Source organism: Hyperolius riggenbachi, chromosome 5 (genome assembly GCF_040937935.1).
Source record: "Hyperolius riggenbachi isolate aHypRig1 chromosome 5, aHypRig1.pri, whole genome shotgun sequence".
NCBI lineage: Eukaryota > Metazoa > Chordata > Amphibia > Anura > Hyperoliidae > Hyperolius > Hyperolius riggenbachi.
This window is the reverse complement of record NC_090650.1, coordinates 430254754-430274999: the sequence shown is the minus strand read 5'-3', so window position 1 is coordinate 430274999 and position 20246 is coordinate 430254754. Positions and strand designations below refer to the sequence as shown.

The 20246-nt window shown below is 43.8% G+C and overlaps 1 protein-coding gene across 2 annotated transcripts in view; it reads left to right on the top strand.

Annotated features, from left to right (window-relative positions):
- COL22A1 (collagen type XXII alpha 1 chain) overlaps nt 1-20246 on the top strand; it is a 483118-nt gene that overhangs the window by 396763 nt on the left and 66109 nt on the right. For both annotated transcript variants that reach the window (XM_068238069.1, XM_068238068.1), the window contains exons 41-47: nt 6361-6438; nt 8646-8681; nt 12726-12779; nt 14440-14484; nt 16031-16078; nt 16773-16886; nt 19815-19868. In XM_068238069.1, the coding sequence (XP_068094170.1) occupies nt 6361-6438; nt 8646-8681; nt 12726-12779; nt 14440-14484; nt 16031-16078; nt 16773-16886; nt 19815-19868 (429 nt within the window). The remainder of the gene's footprint in view (nt 1-6360; nt 6439-8645; nt 8682-12725; nt 12780-14439; nt 14485-16030; nt 16079-16772; nt 16887-19814; nt 19869-20246) is intronic.

The window sequence follows — 20246 nt, the reverse complement described above, 5'->3', positions numbered from 1 at the left end:
CTGCCCCGCCCGAACCATTCAGTTAATCATGAGTCCTGCAGGAATCAGCTGACCTTCCTGATCAGCTGACACTTCCTCTGCAGGTATAAAGGTCCTGAATTCAGGCCTGCGCGAGCATAGCTCTCCATCTGCCTAGGTGCACTAACAGACCCAGCCACACCAAGCACATGCTGCTGCATGCAAACAGCCGCTTTGCTGTCAGGACATGCGGCGGCTTTTCCGCGTTCCACCACACCACCAGACGCGTGCAAACCGCCGTGTAGGACGCGGAGTCAGCCGCCTAGCTCTTGGCACACACGGCGGCTTTTCCGCGTTTCCTCACACTCACCAGTCCAGCCGGTGCACTACCTCATGTGCTGCCGTCCCGCCTTCATCTTCATCGGTGCCTTTTCTCCCTGACCCAGCGGTATGTGCGTAGTGATGTAACATGCCTTGCGGTCACGGAGAACAGGTGCCGGAAAGGATGAAAGCAGAAGGACACAGGAGGGAGAGATTGGAATTCCCCGGAAATCCGATGTACCGCAACTCGGTAATTTTACCCAATCACAGAACTCGGAAGCATTGGACCAATCAGGGAAAGCAGAATTTTTCTATAAAAATCGGATCACTGAGGTAATCAACTGATTTTCCATTTTTTCGATTTCTGTTTTTCTGATTTTTTTTTGTCATTTTTTGCTTTACGGAAATTGGTATTGGTGAAAATTTGAATTTCCCCGGGATCAGAAATGAGCGTTTCCAACCATCCCTATGTGGCAGGAGAAGATCCCTCTCTAATCAGATTCGGATCAGACAGGGATCTTTACTCTGGGCACGTCGGGGGGGTCACCAATTAACGGCCCCTTTATAACGACAAATAATCTGCTGCCCTAAAGAACATTCCTAAGTCAGCCCCATTCAGTATCCAAAAGTCACTTATTACCATCATGTGCCAATGGGGAATTGCTTCATTGTGACGGTAACATAACATGGTTAACAAAACCATTATTTTAAGACTTTACCTATCACTTGCTCGGTATAAGCCAAGGTTGGGCGATCTGATGGGACAGAGAGCGGTGGAGTCTGTTCTTTTCGAGTGTCCTAACGTTGCTGGTTTTGAAGGATAACTATCTGGGAATGAGCGGAGAGATGGAATATAGTGACTTCTGTGTTCGTCGTTATTCCAGACTGAGATGTGCTGTAATGGTGTAGGTAACGCTCAGTCATTTAACAGCTCCAGCGAGGCATCACACTCCCCTGCTGCTCCTTTCTAATTGAAATGTTAAACACAGTTTCCTTGCCCTGGGGATTCATAGCCCAGGCTGTGCGCAGTCCAAAAATGCACTGTTTTTTAAGACTTTCCATGTTATTGTGTTTTTCTGCATTTTTGAGCTTAAAGGGGAACTTCAGCCTAAACAATCATACTGTCATTAAGTTACATTAGTTATGTTAATTAAAATAGATAGGTAATATAATATCTTACCCACCCTGGTTTAAAAGAACAGGCACATGTTTGATTTCATGAGGGCAGCCATCTTTTTGGTTGAAAGGAGGTGACAGGGAGTATGATACACAGTTCCAACTGTCCTGTGTCCTAATCACCCCTCCCAGTTGCTAGACAACGAGAACAACAACATAGAAATCCCATCATGCTTTGCACAGTATCAGGGGAAAAAATCCCGGGCAGTTTTCTTTGATGGGGCGGAGCTTAGCTTCTGTACAGCCAAAAATAAGGCTTGGATAAGAAAAACAAAGTTCTGATGCTATAAGACTGTTAAACAAACACCAAGCCTTTTCACTGCTGCTGAGTGGATTTTTAGTCTGGAGGTTCACTTTAAGTGAACCCAAGCCAAAGCTCGGATACAAAATTATATACTAAAGAAAGGGAAGCCTTAAAGTGAACCTCCAGACTAAACATCTACTCAGCAGCACTGAAGAGGCTTGGTGTTTCTTTAACAGTTTCACATCATCAGAACTTTGTTTTTCTTACATAAGCCTTATTTTTAGCTGCACAAAAGGTTAAGCTACCCCCCATCAAAGAAAACTGCCCGGGCTTTTTTTCCCTGATGCTGTGCAACGCATGACGGGATTTCCTATGTTGTTATTCACATTGCCTAGCAACTGGGAGGGGTGATCAGCACACAGGACAGTTGGAACTGTGTCTCATGCTCCGTCACCTCCTTTCAACCAAAAAGATGGCTGCCCTCATGAAATCACAAACATTTGCCTGTTCTTTTAAAACAAAGTGGGTAAGAGATTATGTTACCTATCTATTTTAATGAAGATAACTAATGTAACTTAATGACAGTATGTTTGTTTAGGCTGAAGTTCCTCTTTAAGAGCCTGTTGAAGCTTCTCTCTGTATTCTATTGTCCCCTATTGCTGAGCGCGGCCCCCCAAAGATGAGCAACAATGTATTGCCGCTAATCACATCAGGGCCACGCTGCTCTTCTCCCTGTTATATGGCCACGCGAGATCGCCCGTATGTGCAGTAAGCAGGAGGCTCTGTGTTTCTGCACATGCGCGCCCGTACTCACGTGCTTACTGCATGGCCGTGCTGCAAGACATGAAGGAACGCAGCCCCGATCTGGAAGAGAGCTGCGATCAGTGACGAGAGACATCCAGGTTACGGAGGGAAGCCTCACTTTTCATGGTGCGCGCTGTGTTTGCTCACCAATATAGATCCTGACAATCAATGACAATGATCGATATTTCCAAGTTAATGCAAAATGTTGGGCTGGCATGGTTCAGATGTGGGTAGCTCTCTGGCCATGCCTTGCTGGTTCCTCGATTCCCATCTGGGTCAGGACACTATTCATATATTCCCCCCATGTTTGTGTAAGTTTCTTCCAGGCACTCAAGTTTCCCGCTTACATCCCAAAATCATACTGATAAGTTAATTGGCTTCCCCCAAAATTGTCCTAATTGACTAATCCCTACAATAGTTAAATGTCAATTATAATTCCTCTGAGGACAGTGACATGACTATGTGTTCTGTAAAGTGCTGCAAAAGATGTCAGTGCTGTATAAATACATATTGATAAAATAGTAAGGAAATTGACTATGACTATGGTAAGATTACATTGTGAGCTCCTCTGAGGACAGTCAGTGACATGACTCTGCACTCTGTACAGCACTGCAGAAGATGTCAGTGCTATATTAATATATAATAATAATATGGTAGGATATTAGACTATGACAGTGGTAGGGATCAGATTGTGAGCTCCTCCTAAAGAGAGTCTGAAGTGAAATAAATTACCTCTTTTTATTTCAGAATGCTCTTCAGCCTTAACCTCCCTGGCGTTCTATTAAAATCGCCAGGGAGGCTGCGGGAGGGTTTTTTTTAAATTAAAAAAAAAGTATTTCATGCAGCCAACTGAAAGTTGGCTGCATGAAAGCCCACTAGAGGGCGCTCCGGAAGCGTACTTTCGATCGCCTCCGGCAATCGAAAGTAACAAGATAGGCCGCAATGAGCGGCCTATCTTGTTTCGCTTTCCTCGTCGCCATGGCGACGAGCGGAGTGACGTCATGGACGTCAGTCGACGTCCGAGCCGCCCGATCCAGCCCCTAGCGCCGGCCGGAACTGTTTGTTCCGGCTGCGCTGGGCTCGGGCGGCTGGGGGGACCCTCTTTCGCCGGCGGCGGCGATCGGGCAGCACACGCGGCTGGCAAAGTGCCGGCTGCGTGTGCTGCTTTTTTCAGACTGCAAATCGGCCCAGCAGGGCCTGAGCGGCGACCTCCGGCGGCATACCCCGAGCTCAGCTCGGGATTACCGCCAAGGAGGTTAAGAGCAAAGATGATTCGCCGCATCCCCGGCTGTAGGATGTCTTTATCCCCGTGGCACAATCCACCAGCACTTCCTGGAAGATGCAGAGCTTTGTGCTGTAGCTCTGCCTCCAGTCCATTCAATCACTGCTGATCACTGCCTCTCCCCGCCCCTCTCAGTCTTCTTTCACTAAGAGGGGCGGGGGAGAGGCGGTGATTGAATGGACTGGAGGTAGAACTACTGCGCAAAGCTCTGCCTCCCTCGGGCAGCAAAATCTGCGGCTTTGAAAGTCGTAGAATTTTGCCCCGGGTTTTGGGGGTGTTAAAGACCTCATACGGCCGCGGGGATGCGGCGAATAATCTTTGCTATGGTAGGATTAGATTGTAAACTGAGGGCAGTCAGTGACATGACTATGTACTCTGTAAAGTGCTGCAGAAAATGTCAGTGCTTTATAAATACATCATAATGATAATTATAATGGGCACCTTTCAAATCACTTGGGCACCCAGCAGAAATACAGCCCGTTCTCTCTTGATGGCAGCACTGCATTCAGAATACACAGTTTATGTTATATAAAGACATTTTATAAGATCTAAGTAACTCATACATAAGTAAACACAACTTTATGGGATTTAATTATAAAAATTAATTGATAGTCATTTCTTCGCTTTCAGTTTTTGTCAGTGAAATGAAAAAATGTCATTTCTAGCATTTACGACATCTGCAGTAATGTAATGAGTGGCTTTCAGTTCACTTTGTAGTGCATGTTAATACAGGAGAGATGTTGGGCATAGAGTGTCTGTTAATAGCTAGTCTATAGAGCATAAGCATGAAGACAAAGCAAAAATAGGTGGTGTGCACTAAGCGATGGGGTTGGCAGCCAGTTGATGGTAACCTACCTGTTATGGTCATGCAATGAGTAGGTCGCAATCTAATCCTACCATAGTTATAGTATAATGTCCTACTATATTATTATTAATGTTTATATGGCACTGACTTCTTCTGCAGCACTTTACAGAGTACATCATGTCATTGACTGTCCTCAGAGGAGCTCACAATCTAATCCTACCATAGTCATTGTCTAATGTCCTACCATATTATTATTATTATGTATTTATAAAGCACTGACATCTTCTGCAGCACATTACAGAGTACATAGTCATGTCACTGACTGTCCTCAGAGGAGCTCACAAATCTAATCCTACCATAGTCATAGTGTGATCACTGAGTGGAGCCTTGTGACAAATAGTTTTAATGGAGTCCTCTGAAACTTGTTTCAATTATTTTTGTTCTATTAGGCTTGGTTCACATTACACAAAAACCGTAGCGTTAAGCGGATAGTAGAAGCATATCTGTGGATGGATGCAATACATTTCAATGGGAAAGTTCACATTGGTATTATAAAACAGATCCACTTCCTACGTTCCGCTAAACTGATTGGACGTTCCCGTCCTGTACTATTTTCACGGAACTGACACGGACCTGAACGCTGAACGGATGCAATGTATCTCAATGGAAAACGGACAATACTGATCCCATTGGCTAGAAAACGCACCTGAATTGTACCAAAAGATCACTTCCTGTTTTGATTTTCTCTACTTCCGGGGCACAGATCGATGCCCACCATGCCAGACACAGCAGGTTCCAGGCTGTCTGTCTGCTGCATAGGCACACTGCAACATAGGCCCATCCAAGCCACATCACCCATCCATTGCAGCATGGCTACTGGAAGCTACACCACTCGCTACTTCAGTGTGGAGGACCTGATAGTGGTTGTGGAAGAAGCCATCCCCTTCTCCAAACCCCACCCTGGCCAACCCCTTTTCCCTTCCCCATTGTCCATTTTCCATACGTTGTCGTTCATACTGTACCGGAACAGAAGGTATGCGACATGGTTGTAAAACGTGAACAAAACGTATGAAAACATATGGAATGGAACGGAGAAGGGACCCGTCCCGGATCAGGTGCAATGTGAACCAAACTTTAATGTTCATTAACTTTGTAATTCTCTTTGGTTACCACTAAGGACAGTCTTTTGCTACTTTTTTTTTTTTTGTAAAGTAAACTTGTAAAAATGTGCCCCTGTGGGGTACTTACCTCGGTGACCTCTCCCTTAGAGGATAAACTGGACTGCCAGGCAACTGGTATTATTTAGACGGAAATAAATATGACAGTCTCCATATCGCTCTCACTTCAGTTGTCCCTCACCGAGCAGCTTTTTTACACACACACCCCCCCCTTCCGGGCATCTCAATAGCACTTTAAACATACATGCTAACAATGTGGCTCATTACTAAAAAAATAATTCTACCTCTCCTTTTTACATTTAAATATTTGTTAGGGGCTTTTATTGCCTTCTGCAGAACGAGCAGGTAGATAAGGACTGCTGTAATTAGCGGTACAAAAGCTTTCATCAGCAGGGGGTAGGGAGATAATACACTGTTCTACAAACAGTTTAGAGAAGTCACACTTGATTACATTCACACCTTCCCCTGGATAAATAAGGGCAGAGGGAAGGGTATGGGGGAAAGGACAGCTCCTACAGCTATTGAAAACCATGACAAATTGCAAAAGAATGGCATTCTTTATGTTATATTTATCTAAGTATTGTTTTTTTAGGGGGATAGAGGACTTCCAGGTCTCCCTGGCCAGCCTGGTACACGAGGACCTCCGGGAATAGGAATTGATGGCACAACGGTAAGTTAAACGTGGACCTTTGTGGCACGTGGTCACTTCTTTTGTTAAAGGGGAGCAGTCAGTCATGCTATCTCAGAAAAAAAAAACACATGTATAAGTAGATAAATACTTGCTCTACTTACATAACATATGTATTGCACTGTCCACTGTTGGATTTTAGTGATTTTTCTGCAGTACAAAAAAAGAGAAAATCCTACTTAGCATTTCCCATTTTAAGTGCGGCTATTTTGAAGCCAATCCTGATGTCATTTCCTCTCTTACTAACCTCTGCCTGATTGTGTATGCATTGCCTGCCCAGGAGGGCAAGAGGCTTCAGCCAATCAGGCTGCATTAGTTAACTGATGGGGAAGTAGAGTAGCAAAATAGGACAACCCAGCATGCCCTGCAACTTCCTTTTTGTGTACCAACTTTTGTGTGTACCAAATATGAGTCAGGTAAACTGGGGAATGATCATTTATCAACAAGAAAAGTAATAGTGATTTTAACCACTTCAGGATTCTGCGTACGCATAAGTACGCCCCTGAATCCTGAAGTGGTTTTCACGTTCCATGTCAGTTCACGGAGGGTGTCTCCTTGAACACCCTGCGAGCCTCCGATCGCGGCTCGCAGGGTAAATGTAAACACGCGGGGAAGATCTTCCCGCTGTTTACATACATACGGCGCTGCTGTGCAGCAGCGCCATAGAGGAGATCGGTGATCCCCGGCCTCTGATTGGCCGGGGATCGCCGGCATCTGATAGGCTGAAGCCTATCCTACAATGCGCAGGACGGATTTCCGTCCTGCGCCGCTCACAGGGGGAGGGAGAGGGAGGAAAGGGGAAGGAGGCCAGAAAGCGCTGCGGAGGGGGGCTTTGAAGAGCCCCCGCAAGCGCAAACAGCAGGCAGCGATCAGACCCCCCCAGCAGGACATCCCCCTAGTGAGGAAAAAAGGGGGGAAGTCTGATCGCCCTGGCTGCTATCCGATCTGTGCTGCGGCCTGGAGAGCCCCCGCAGCACAGATCAGCAAAACCACCCGAAACCCGGAAGTGGTTAACTTTTGTATTACCTGGTTAGCATCCTTATTACTTGTTTACCAGATAGAAATAAAGAATTGATTTTTGATTTTATGCCCGACTGTTACACTTTAAACTAGGAAAATTCATCAAAGAGTCATTGGACGGGGAATTTTGCAGATTTAAAGGGACTCTAACCTGTAAATAAATACAAAATCGGAACTTACCTGGGGGTTTCTCCACCCCATCGTAGGTCGGGAGGTCCCTCGGCATCCCTCTGGCTCCTTTCCCAGGGCCTGGCCAGAAATGGCTCCCGGCGACACTGGGCCCGAGTGTCGGGCTCCTTCTTCCTGAAAGATGACGTCAGTGGTCATCACAGTGGCCGGCATGACAGTACTGCACATGCACGATTAAACCATACATGCGCAGTACTGTCACGCCGGCCGCCGTGATGACGCGAGGTGGCCAGCGTGGTGACGACTGGCGTCATCTTTCAGGAAGAGGGAGCCCGACACTCGGGCCCAGTGTCGCCGGGAGCCATTTCTGGCCAGGCCCTGGGAGAGGAGCCAGAGGGACGCCGAGGGACCTCCCAACCTACGATGGGGTGGAGAAAGCCCCAAGTAAGTTCCGATTTTGTATTTATTTACTGCTCGGAGTCCCTTTAATATTGATAGTTTACACTTCTTATTACCCTTTTATTTATTTTTTCTAATTCTAATCATTTTTTTCAAATTCTAATAATTCCGATGTGAGCTTTTGGTGCCATGGTTTCCATCAAGTTTCCTAAAAAGTAAAAGTCATAGCAGCTGCAGACAGGAACAGCCATAACATTTCATAGCATTCACTCACAAAATAACTTTTTTATAGGGATGTGTTGGAGCAGAATGCTCTGTGCACGCAGATAGGCACTCAGTATAACAAGTTAGCTCTTTACTGAAGAAAAACATGCAGAGATATATCATACAGAACCATCAGGAAATGCAGCTTACTTAGAAACAGAGAGGAATACACAGAATCAATACAGGAAATCACAATACCATAGAGATCATCACTTCATTTTACAGACAGTGACATCTTGTGGTTGATTTACTATACTGCAGTTTAAAGTAATTCTGTTGATACTGCCAGCAATATGTTATATGTTTTTTGAACTGAAGCAAAGTTACTCTTTAAAAAAAATAGTAAAGTAACATATATTTTTTATTTCTTTTTCTAGGGCCCAGCAGGACCTCAAGGAGAAAAAGGAGAACTGGTATTTATTAAAAACACAATGACAAAAAGTTGGCATCTGTCTGTTTAATTTTCTTCCGTTAGAACTTAGGGAGTCTCTGACTGGGGTTTTCACAGTTATGATAAAGAACGTTCCAGTTAGCATAGTTGCCATAGCAATAGGTCCTCCATTTAGTGATATATCCTTAATTTGTTTTACAGAGATAACTGTATAATGTTTGGAATTGTCCTGTTGTCACCTTTACAGGAAGTAAGGGGGCATTTCCCATAGCCTGATGACAAGCAGCAATAAAAACCCAACAATGAACCGTAGTACTCTGACACAGAGGTCTCACAACAATGACACTGTATAATTTGGGATCCTAGGACAATGACAAAATGACAGGTTCACAGGACCGTGAGACAAAGTCACAGTCTCAGAACAATGAGCGTCAGCCTTATGCCTAATACACACGATGCAATTTTCCGTCAGACTGACGGTTGAATCAATTGTTTCCTGCAGGTCTGATTTCCAATAGTTTTTCTGATCGATTTTGCGATCACTTCTGTACAAAATCGATCAGAAAAACGATCGGAAATCAGATCGGACCTGTCAGAAATAATCGATTCCATCGTCAACCTGATGGAAAATTGTAATGTGTGTACCAGGCATAAAGGTGTGAACTCACCTCTTGACTTTTGTTGCTCATCGGTGATCGGGGCTCTAGGGTGACGTTGCTGGCGGGCCTGTATGGACACTTGTCAGCTATGTAGCTGTCAATGCATTTGTGAAATCACGTGGCAGACGGAGGAGCGGTACAGACAATGTGATTGGCCATTGTGGGGTGAGTTGATCCGCCAGGTGGATCACTCGCAGGTCGGGCGTCATCGGGCGCTGTAAAAATCATCCAACTCCTCAGTGACTCCGGGTACCCAAAATTGCTTCTATGTTTCTGCAACAATTTTCTTCCAAGTCAATAAAATGACCATTGAATTGGAAAGTCAATCAGCCCTTAATATCAAGAAATTTGTAGGCACTCTAACTCACAAATCTGTAATCTGCACATTGGGTCTAATGATGCGTGACCTGAACAGTACACAGGTGGTAAAGCAATAAATTACAGAGAGCATTTATCAGACCTGATGCACAGATGACAGACCACAGTTATGTGAGTAATGCTGTCACACGCGGCTGACTTGCCGGCTGCCAGCAGGCAGACCCACTGCACTGCAAGTGTACAATGGTTTACATGTGAACATACTATAACATCGCGGGTGAGCCGAATAACTGCACACCCTGCTCCGCTCAAATTCCTGGTGATGTTAAAAGGTGTCTGAAGCCTAAATTAAAATAAAAAGATACCTTTAGGAGAGGGAATGCTCTGGGTCCTATAGAGTCTTCCCATTCCTCTCCTCATCTCGTTGTTCCCACACAGGCTCCCCGTTGGGTCGGAGACTGCTTTCACCTGCTGTGGGAGACTTCGGAAGTCTTCAGGAGCACTCGGGCTCCCAAAGATGGGCCGCTCTATACTGTGCACACGTGAGCACGCTCTCTCGCGCACTCACGCATGTGCGCAGTACAAAAGCCGTCTGTCCTCGGGAGCACTCGGACTCCAGAAGACTACCTAAGCCTCCCGCAGCAGTGGATTTAAACTGAGAGAACGAGGGGATGAGAAACAGAACATGAAGGCTTTATAGGTGAGTATATGTTTGTTTGTTTTTTCATTTAGGCTTCAGATTCACTTTAAATATTATTCCTCCTCCCAAGTCGTAGCAACTCGGAGGCAGAAGAAATTCAGGGCCCAGCAATCGCTGGAATACCAATTTACCCTTGCACGGGGCGCGCACTATAGCATTAGTACTATAGCGGTGCCGAGCTTCGGCGCTTGGCACTGAGTATCGTGCGCCGGAACAACCTGTTTTGGGTTTACAGTAACAGGCTGATAGTTACAGGGGAAGTATTTGGACACAGTAGGCTGCTGAAGTGTTCTAACAGATCATTAGCGAGATATAACTGCTTTACCGATTGCGGCAATATCAAGATCATTCAGCACATTTATATAAGTAAATGCCTCCTTCAGTATTGCTGCTTTGTGCGCATACTGTGCATTTCTGTAAGCAGTCTGCTTTGTTTCATTTCCACCGTAAACTTCCATACATTTCGGGAATTGCAGAATAATCTTCCAATGCTTTTAGGGCCACTTCCTGCCGGATATAAAATATTTCACAGAGTAGAAAGTGCCTCTTCCAATTACGCTTACACGCCGAGCGAGGCCGCGTGTTTTATGGCAGCGCTCACATAGCGGCGAAAATCCCCTTCTTTAACAAGCTGGTAGAATTATAGAAAAGCCAGACAATAACATCCTGCTCGACTCTCATCCTGCTTTACATAATGTCGCAGTTATTTTGTTGCTTTTGCAAAAAATACGGAAAGCAGTGAGATTACATTTTTATTGTATAGAAATAATCCGAACACCAAATCATGCTCAGCATAATGAGGCAGCAATGTGAGCTCACATCATTCCCTGATATCCACAGGAAAGTGCAGAATGTTGTGCGGATTTTTAAAAAAACATCACACTGACACTGGTGCTGTCACAATAATGACACGCTAAGGGCTCGTTTATATCTAGGGGGTTTTATGCGTTTTTTTAAGCGCAGGCGATTTTTAAAATCTCCCTAAAAGGGCGTGTCGAATGAGTCTCTATGAGACAGTTCTGAGCGGGTTGTTTCCGATCCGCTCAGCAAAGCGCTGCCTGGACCATTTTTGAGGCGATTCCGCCTCAATGGAAGGTATAGGAAAAACGCAAACCGCTCAGAAAATTGCTTTGTGCAGCGATTGCATTCACGTTTTTAAAGCGGACCCAAACCAAACATTTTTTTGAATTAAAAATATTTAGTTGCACCACTCTAACACATACAAAGATAAATAAACACTCCTTCAAACCTATGAGCATTTCAGTGCATGCTTTTCACCCTTCTCTTTTCATAACTAGGGTTATACAGGTGGCAGCCATTAGCAATTCCTCCTTTGCCGGACACCACCTACTCCACCAGTTTGCCGGATTTTGTCCGGCAATTTGAAAGGAAGGGAGGGGTTCCTCCAATAAATGTAAAATATTATATATTTGTCATCATGCAGCTGAAAAAAGGCTGCTATTTATTATTATAATTTAGAAAATATATTTTATTTCTGAAATCTTGTATTTTTAATTTGGGTCCACTTTAAGAATAAATTCATTGTATTTATTCTTTTCCGGGTCAAGAGTTCACTTCCTGACTTGCATCAGGGAGTGAATTAAAAAAAATTGCTCTGAAAAAAGCACTTAGAAAAGCGCTTTGAAAAAAAACACAGTGTGCAGAGGAGCGCTGGGAGGCGCTAAAAAAAAACGTACACGAAATCGCAAAACACTTGTGTTTGTGATATACTGTGACTGATGGAAATGCGGGGACCTAGTACCGGAGCTGCAGACATCGGAGGATGGCGGTGTGGGAGCGATCTAAGCGGATGGGGCTGGAGGAAGCCCCAGGTATATATAAATCTTTGTGTTTGAGTGAGCTCTGCTAGGGCTCGTTTCCACTAGTGCGGTGCGGAATCGCATGCATTTCACCGTGGACGAAATCGCATGCGGGTGCGTTTCCGCATGCGTTTTTTGCCGCGATTCCGCATAGGTAAGGCTATATGCGAATTTAACCATGTCACTACCTGTGTAAAATAATATTAATACCTATGTGAAATCGCATGCGAATTCGCGTGAAAAACCGCATGCTCAACCCGCATGCAATTTCCCTATTACAATACATTAGCGGTGATTCGCATGCATTCCTCTCGCACGCGAAATCAGACGTCTTTGCCGTGCAGATTTCTGCCACACACAAAAACGCTCCCGCAGACGCACAAGTGGAAACGGCCCCATCCACTTGCATTGCCTATGCGAATCCGCATGCGGTGTCGCTATAGTGTAAACGAGCCCTTACACTTTAAGGTCTAGACTTAGAGGTAAGCCATAGATAAGGAATGACTGCAGACACTACGAGTGACCTATAGTCTATAGATTGTATAACACAACTTTTTTGTACTTTGCAGGGTGGCAGAGGCCCCGCTGGACTTCCAGGCCCCCAGGGTCCACCAGGACAAGATGTAAGTAATAACATTGTGCCACCTTATGACTCCCATGACCTAATCTAAGATCAGAGACATCCAAAAATCCAGGAGGTGCATCCTAGTGCCCTCTAGTGGGGATGGTCAGTGAGATGCTACTCAATCCAAGCTGATGCAAATGTATTCTAATTTTACATAAATGTACGCAGTTTGGAAATTGACCAATCAAGTGCAGCATCTTCTGATTGGTCCATTTCCAAGCCGTATAACATTACATTTGCACCAGCTTGGAATCATTAGTATCTCACTTACATTCTCTAGCTGTGAGATGTTGCATACGATCGGGGATCGTATATTTGTATCAAACGTAAGTGATAAAGGAGTCTATGAATATTTGGAATACATTAATTGTTAAAGAAAATAGTGGAAATAAGTCAAAAAAAGATTTTTATTTTCAAAAAGACTTTGATGTCTTTTTGAGAAAATTGATTTTAATAATACAAAGGTAAAATGGTTTTTAAATTGTAATTTTCCTTTGCATTCTTAAATCGATTTGAAACGATTTTCTCAAAAACTACAAGGTCTTTTCGAAAAATTATTTTTTTTGACTTGTTACAACCTTTCTCCTTAAAGAGACTCTGTAAAAAAAATTCTGCCTTATTTCTTCTATCCTAGAAGTTCCTATACAAGTTTTAATATGGTCTGTGTTACTACAGCCTTTTCTAGTTGCACAGTGGCTGTATTATCTCGGTTATATGATCTAATATTCTCTCTTCTGTCGGCTCTGTCCACTGAGGCTGGAATGTGTGGAATGTGCTGCACTGCTTGTCATTGGCAGAAGCTTTACACACCGTCTCCAAGCTCTGTATGAGTCAGAGACTGAGCTACTCTCAAGCCTATCACACTCTAGTTAGAAGCCATGTCTTTTGTTTGTAAACACTGGATAAAACTGGCAATTACAAGCCAGGATAGCAGCAGGGAGTAGTAGAAACAGCACAGAGGGGCCCAGGAGAACATAATGAATAGAACGGTATGCTTTTTATTGTAAGAATTTTAGAGTACAGATTCTCTTTAACAATCAAGTCAGCCCAAAACTTAGTGAACATTATGCAAAATTGCAAAATCACGGTTCCTGATTGTATTCACAAACAAAATCAATCAATTATTAGGCTTTCACATCGTGATTGCGAATTATGAATAAATAATGCAGTTCTAAAATATAAATGCTGTGCTCTTATTCTGTATATTAGCATTTTATTAGATTACTGCATTTATATTCGAAGGTTCCTTATATGAGTGCAGGGGGAAAAAAATCTGTTTACCAAATTGGTATGAATAAAGTCCTGAATTTGCACAGCCCGGTCCTCCTCGCCTGCAGACCCGGGTTCTCGGAAGCCCGCATTCTGAAATAACTCATCTTTGTCCCTTTCATCTCCTGAATCCAGGCGAAACTAAAACTGGCTGGAATATAATTAGGCAGATAGAGAAGAAATCGCTGCAAATGTATTTGTTTTACAGCAACATTATGCATGCCCCAGTTTACTTAGGAAAGTAGATTTTTCATCATTTCCTCGTTGAAAGAACCTTAAACTAACAAGGATTTATCTCATTAACTAAGTAAAGTTGTTTTAAATAATTCATTAAGTGTGAAGTCTGGAGGAGTGGAATCTTAACGTTATTTTCTTTATTTTGTGTCTAGGGCTTCCCAGGGAACACAGGGGATCCAGGACCTCCAGGGGAACCGGTACATCTCTCGTTGTAGGGCATCCGGTTACCGTTCTTGGGCTAATTATTCTTGGCAACGCCATCGTGTGAAGCGCTGGGCAGATAATGATTTTCTATCGCCCTGCGCTTTAGGTTTCATCCATGTATTCCCTTGCGTGTGGTATCTGCTCAAGCAGATTATACTAATGGGAAAGCCGGTTGTATGAAGTCCGGTGTTAGTCATGGAGAGAATCCAAATACATAACAACGAAAGTTGTTTAAAGGAAACCTAAACTAATTCAAGAAAAGCCACTTTAACTTACCTGGGGCTTATACCGGCCTCTTGAAGCCGCTCTGTGCACGCGCCGGGACAAACTGATCCTCCGGTCCCCCGCCGCGACCACACTTTCGTTTCTGGCGAGTCAGCCAGTCGATACGCTGCCGCAGGGGCGTAGCAATAGGGGGTGCAGAGGTAGCGACCGCATCGGGGCCCCGTAGGTCCCTCCCTGAACTTCAGCATTAGCTCTCTATTGGTCCTGCACCCATAATAATAACTTCTATAGATATATTGAATAGTGGTAATCATTAACAAACTGTTCCCCATCCCCTTCTTGCACCTCTGACACTGTAGTTGTCATTGGCAGGTTTTGCCGCGCCATATCAATTGTTATGTATAGAGTGCTTGGGGGGCCCCATGTAAAACTTGCATCGGGGCCCACAGCTCCTAAGCTACGCCACTGGATACGCATGTGCAGGATGGGAGCTTGATCAAAGGACGTGCGCAGCCAGGGCTGCGCAGGTGCAGTGGCTACTGATTGGCTGAATGGCCAGAAACGAAAGTTAAAGTGGCTTTTTTTTTTTTATAAATTTAGTTTCCTTGAATGACTACCTGTACAAGAATTCTTTGCAAGCTTTCGAAACTTTGTTTCTTCTTCAAGCATGACACCGAACTGGATCAGAACCATAAGGCCAGGTTCACAGTGGCAGAAAAAAAGCTTTCCGTTTATAGGAACTGAAAAAGCAATAGGATCAGTTCACATCAGTCCATTCATAACAGTTCCATTCAGTCTGTTCTGACAAGCAAAACGCAAGGATGGGTTTTGCAAATTTTTACTCACTTGTTGCCGTCATATTTGCATCCTCTATCACTGCTGCCTCTTCCACTCTGTCCACGGCAGATTCGAGCCCCATCACAAGCATCAGGCTACAATTGGTTTACAATAGACCAATGGGAATCCTCCCTCCTCTCATTCACCAATGGACCAATGACAATCCTCCCTGGTGCTTAGGGACGATGCCTGTTGTTCCTTTGCAAACCAATGGGAGCCTGATACTTCTGATTAGGCTCTCTGAGCCGAGGACCCAAGCATTGGCACCAGCGGCAGTGGTGGAACATGAATGCAATGGGGATGGGTACCGAGCAGGTGGCAACGTGAAAATGGAATGCAAATCACGGTATGAAAACTGGTTGGTTTAAAACAAAAAAGGGACCAGTCTTTACGGAATCGTTTTTTTTATTCGACACAGTGTGAACCTGGCCTAACACTTTAAATAGCTATCTAACTATCTGTTCTGTTTTCCCGCAGGGTCCAGCCTCAGTCGTCCCTCCAGGGGATGTGGACGCTTTTTTAAAGGTGAGTATAAAACTGTATGTTGTATTTTATGGAAACACATGCCCCAGAACCTGGCTAAACTTCACATTTAGGGACCCATCTGCCAGAAGTAATGTAACGAGTGTATCAGCCATGACTCCCCAACCCTGTACCAAGTGTGGTCTGGGGGAGGGGGTTGGGTGGAAGGACTGTATTGCGGGGGAAGAGTAAGGCGTCTAGGCCCACCAAAGCCCAGGGCACCCCTAGTGACTGCAGGGGCTTCCACACCAGTAGTTAGGCCTTTAGCTTACACCGAGTTGGTCTAGACCAAGGATGTCAAACCGGTCCTACAAGGGCCGAGGTCCTCACACATTTTTGACATAGCTCAAATGAATTGATGGGTCAGAATCAGGGATGGTGTGGTCCATCAGGTAGAACAAGTTCCTCTCTTTCTCAGTCCATCCTAAACACTGGCATGGATCAGGCCCTCCAGGCCTGGAGTTCGACACCTGTGGTCTAGACAGTGAGATTAATTTACTCAAATTTTGGAGTATGAAGAACATTGTAGAGTCAGCAGAAGTTCAGCAATCAGGTGGCAAAAGTTGCCAGAATCACAAGACCATGGTGTGTTTTACAGTATACCGGCCCATCACTAGGACAGCCCTTTATGGATAGGTGCACAGTTATGTCTCTGTTCCTTTTGCTTCATGAGATTTCTTTCTTCCAATCCCTGAAGCACGCATGCAAAGACTGCCCACCAGGCCCTCCAGGGCTTCCGGGGATGCCAGGGTTCAAAGGAGATAAAGGACTTCGTGGACTACCTGGGAGAGATGGCTTTGATGGCAAAAAGGTATAATACAGGCTTACAGAAATGAATTAAGAGCTTGCGTTCAGGATCTTATCTTAACTAGTTCACCGCTAAAAGGTTTCTTCCCGTTATGGACCAGAGCAATTTTCACTTTACAGTGCTCCTCCCATTCATTCAGCAATAGCTTGATTACTACTTATACCAACAAGATGATCTATATCTTGTTTTTTTAACCACAGATTAGGCTTTTTGTGGACAATGCTAGTTTTTCAGTATTTTCTTTATTTTCTATGCATTTTATAGGAAAAAAACAAGAAAAATAAAAAATACACTATTTCTCAAATTCTGTCCACCTATAGTTTTAAAATAAGCAATGCTACTAAAAAAAAAATTCACACATTTTATTTGCCCGTTAGTCCCAACTATCACAACATTTATGTTGTTTACATGTTTACATTACATGATGTTCCTAGTATAATGTATGGCGACAATATAATATTTGGAAATAAAGGTGTATTTCTTCTGTTTTGGGGGTTTTTTTGTGTCCGGTCAATAATTACAAGACCTTATTGACTAAAATAACAGTAATGTACCCTCATGACATACATATTAACCATTTCAGCCCGTGGGTTGTTTTCACCTTATGGACTAGAGGAATTTTCACATTTCAGCGCTCCTCCCTTTCAGTCCTCAATAACTTTATTACTTACTTACAACAAAATGTTCTATACCTGAAATGTTCTATATGTCCTTGCACATTATTTCCTATTAGCCTACTATAAGTACGCTAATGTTATGGTAAGTAATGTGTGGGCACTTTACTTCAGAACTTCAAATAATCGTAGCATCTCATTGATGACGGCAATCATTGACATGGGGACTTAGATTAATGAATGGGAACTTCCTCCTCTCCACTCGTGAACCGCATAATGACGCACGGCAGAGGGAGGGGGAAGTAGCCAGGAAGCTTGTGCATGCACAGAGATGATTTTGGTTCAGTGTCGCTTCTTTAGTAAATAGCTGTGGGTATGCTTATGTGCATACCCACGGCTTCTGCTCGGTGTCTCTTTAACCACTTAAAGAGACACTGAAGCGAAAAAAAAATATTATGATATTATGATTTGTATGTGCAGTACAACTAAGAAATAAAATATTAAGATCAGATACATCAGTCTAATTGTTTCCAGTACAGGAAGAGTTAAGAAACTCCAGTTGTTATCTCTATGTAAACAAGCCATTAAATCTCCAACTAAGTCTTAAGGTGGCCATACACTGGCCCGATTCGCCGCCGTTTCGACAGCAGATTCGATCACTGGGATCGAATCTGCTGCCAATCGTTCGCGCTACACGCCGAATTTCGATCCTTTTCGTCCGATCCCGTCGATCACTCCGTGCGGAAAATTAGCGTCGATCGCCCGTGGGTAGGGAGCGCGTCACTAGCGGCGTTCGAGTACCCGACGACCGACGCAATAGAGCCGCATACATTACCTGCTCCGCTGGCACGTCTACCGCTGCTCCGTGTCCGCGCTGGTCTCCGGCATGCTTCAGTTCCTTCTGCCCGGCAGGAAGTTTAAACAGTAGAGGGCGCTCTACTGTTTAAACTTCCTGCCGGGCAGGAAGAAGTAAAGCATGCCGGGGCCGGAGACCAGAGCGGAGACGGAGCAGCGGTGACCTGGGGACTGGAGTCGCGCCGGCGGAGCAGGTAATGTATGCGGGGGGAGCGGGGGGAGCGGCGGCAGCACCACCACCACCACAACAGATTGTGAACGGTTTCAGGCTGAAATCGGTTCACAATCTGTTTGCAGTAAAGGTAGCCATACGATCCCTCTCTGATCAGATTCGATCAGATAGGGATCTGTCAGTTGGTCGAATCTGATGGCAAATCGACCAGTGTATGGCTACCTTTAGTCGTGGAGAGGGCTGTTATCTGACTTTTATTATCTCAACTGTAATTGAACTGTTTACTTTTCCTCTGGCAGAGGAGAGGTCATTAGTTCACAGACTGCTCTGAAAGACTCATTTTGAATGCTGAGTGTTGTGTAATCTGCACATAATATAGAATGATGCAATGTTAGAAAAAACACTATCTACCTGAAAATAAAAAGATGAGAATATTTTCTTTGCTGCTAATCTTCTAGTAATTATTCATAGTACACAACCAATTCACTATATCATATTTTTTTTTTCGCTTCAGTGTCTCTTTAATGACATGCGGACTTATAAAAACGTCCTGCTAGAGCCTCTTAATGGCTCCAGGACGTTTTTAAAATTCAGACAGTGCTGCTGCCGCTGTGCGCGGTGACGCGCGTGCATTCCGTGCACGTGAAAATAGTGAGAAAAAAAAAACACCAAAGAAAAAATTCAGCTTTATTTCCAAATACTGTATTGTCACCATACTTTGTACTAGGGACATAATTAAAATCTTGTGATAATAACCAGAACAAATAGGCAGATAAAATGTGTGGGTTTTATGTACACTAGCAGTGTTTATATTAAAACTATAGGGGATGAAATTGGAGAAATAGTGTATTTTTTCATTTTTTTCCTTGTTTTTCCCTTTAAAATGCATAGAAAATAAAAAAACTACTGAAAACAAATATCAACCCCAAAAAGCCTAATTGGTGGTGAAAAAAAACAAGATATAGATGATTTTATTGTGATAAGTAGGGATTAAGCTATTGGCAAATGAAAGGGATGAGCACTGAAAGGTGAAAATCGCTCTTATCCGTTAGGTTAAAAACGCCTTTGGGGTGAAGTGGTTAATCTACTGTACCTGTGCTGATAAGTATACGTTTATATCTGCCGTTATGCCTTTACGATGAAGTAATTAAAGTTTTGAGAAGTGTTGCTATACTTATACAGCGTGTTGCTTTTAGGTGTTCCTCCTTTTTTAGCAAAGTAGATATTTTTTTTTTATTATGAAACTGTTTCTTTATTAGCATGTCTTTCTGACGTCTTATTTGTATTCAGGGTGAAGTTGGTCCTCCGGGACCTCCTGGGGCAACCGGTCTGGACGGGGTGAAGGTGAGCTACACTATGTATTGTAAACGTAAAGTCATTATGTCTCTGTTTCACTCTTCATATCAAGAACACCTGAAAGTCCTTCTTCTTCCATCTCCAAAATCCATCCCTTCCCATCTCAACAAGTCTCTCAGACTCAACTATTCCAATAATCTTCCTGTGTCCAATAATTGGCAGCATCAATCCCAACCAATTGCCCTGTTGTTAGGATAGTGCAGGACTTAAATCATTATTCCATTATGAGGTTAAAAACTTTTTTATATTGAATTTGCAAGCAACCATTTTAAAAGTTTTAAAGAGACTCTGTAACAACATTTTAAGCTTTATTTCTTCTATCCTATAAGTTCCTATACCTGTTCTAATGTGGTCTGTCTTACTGCA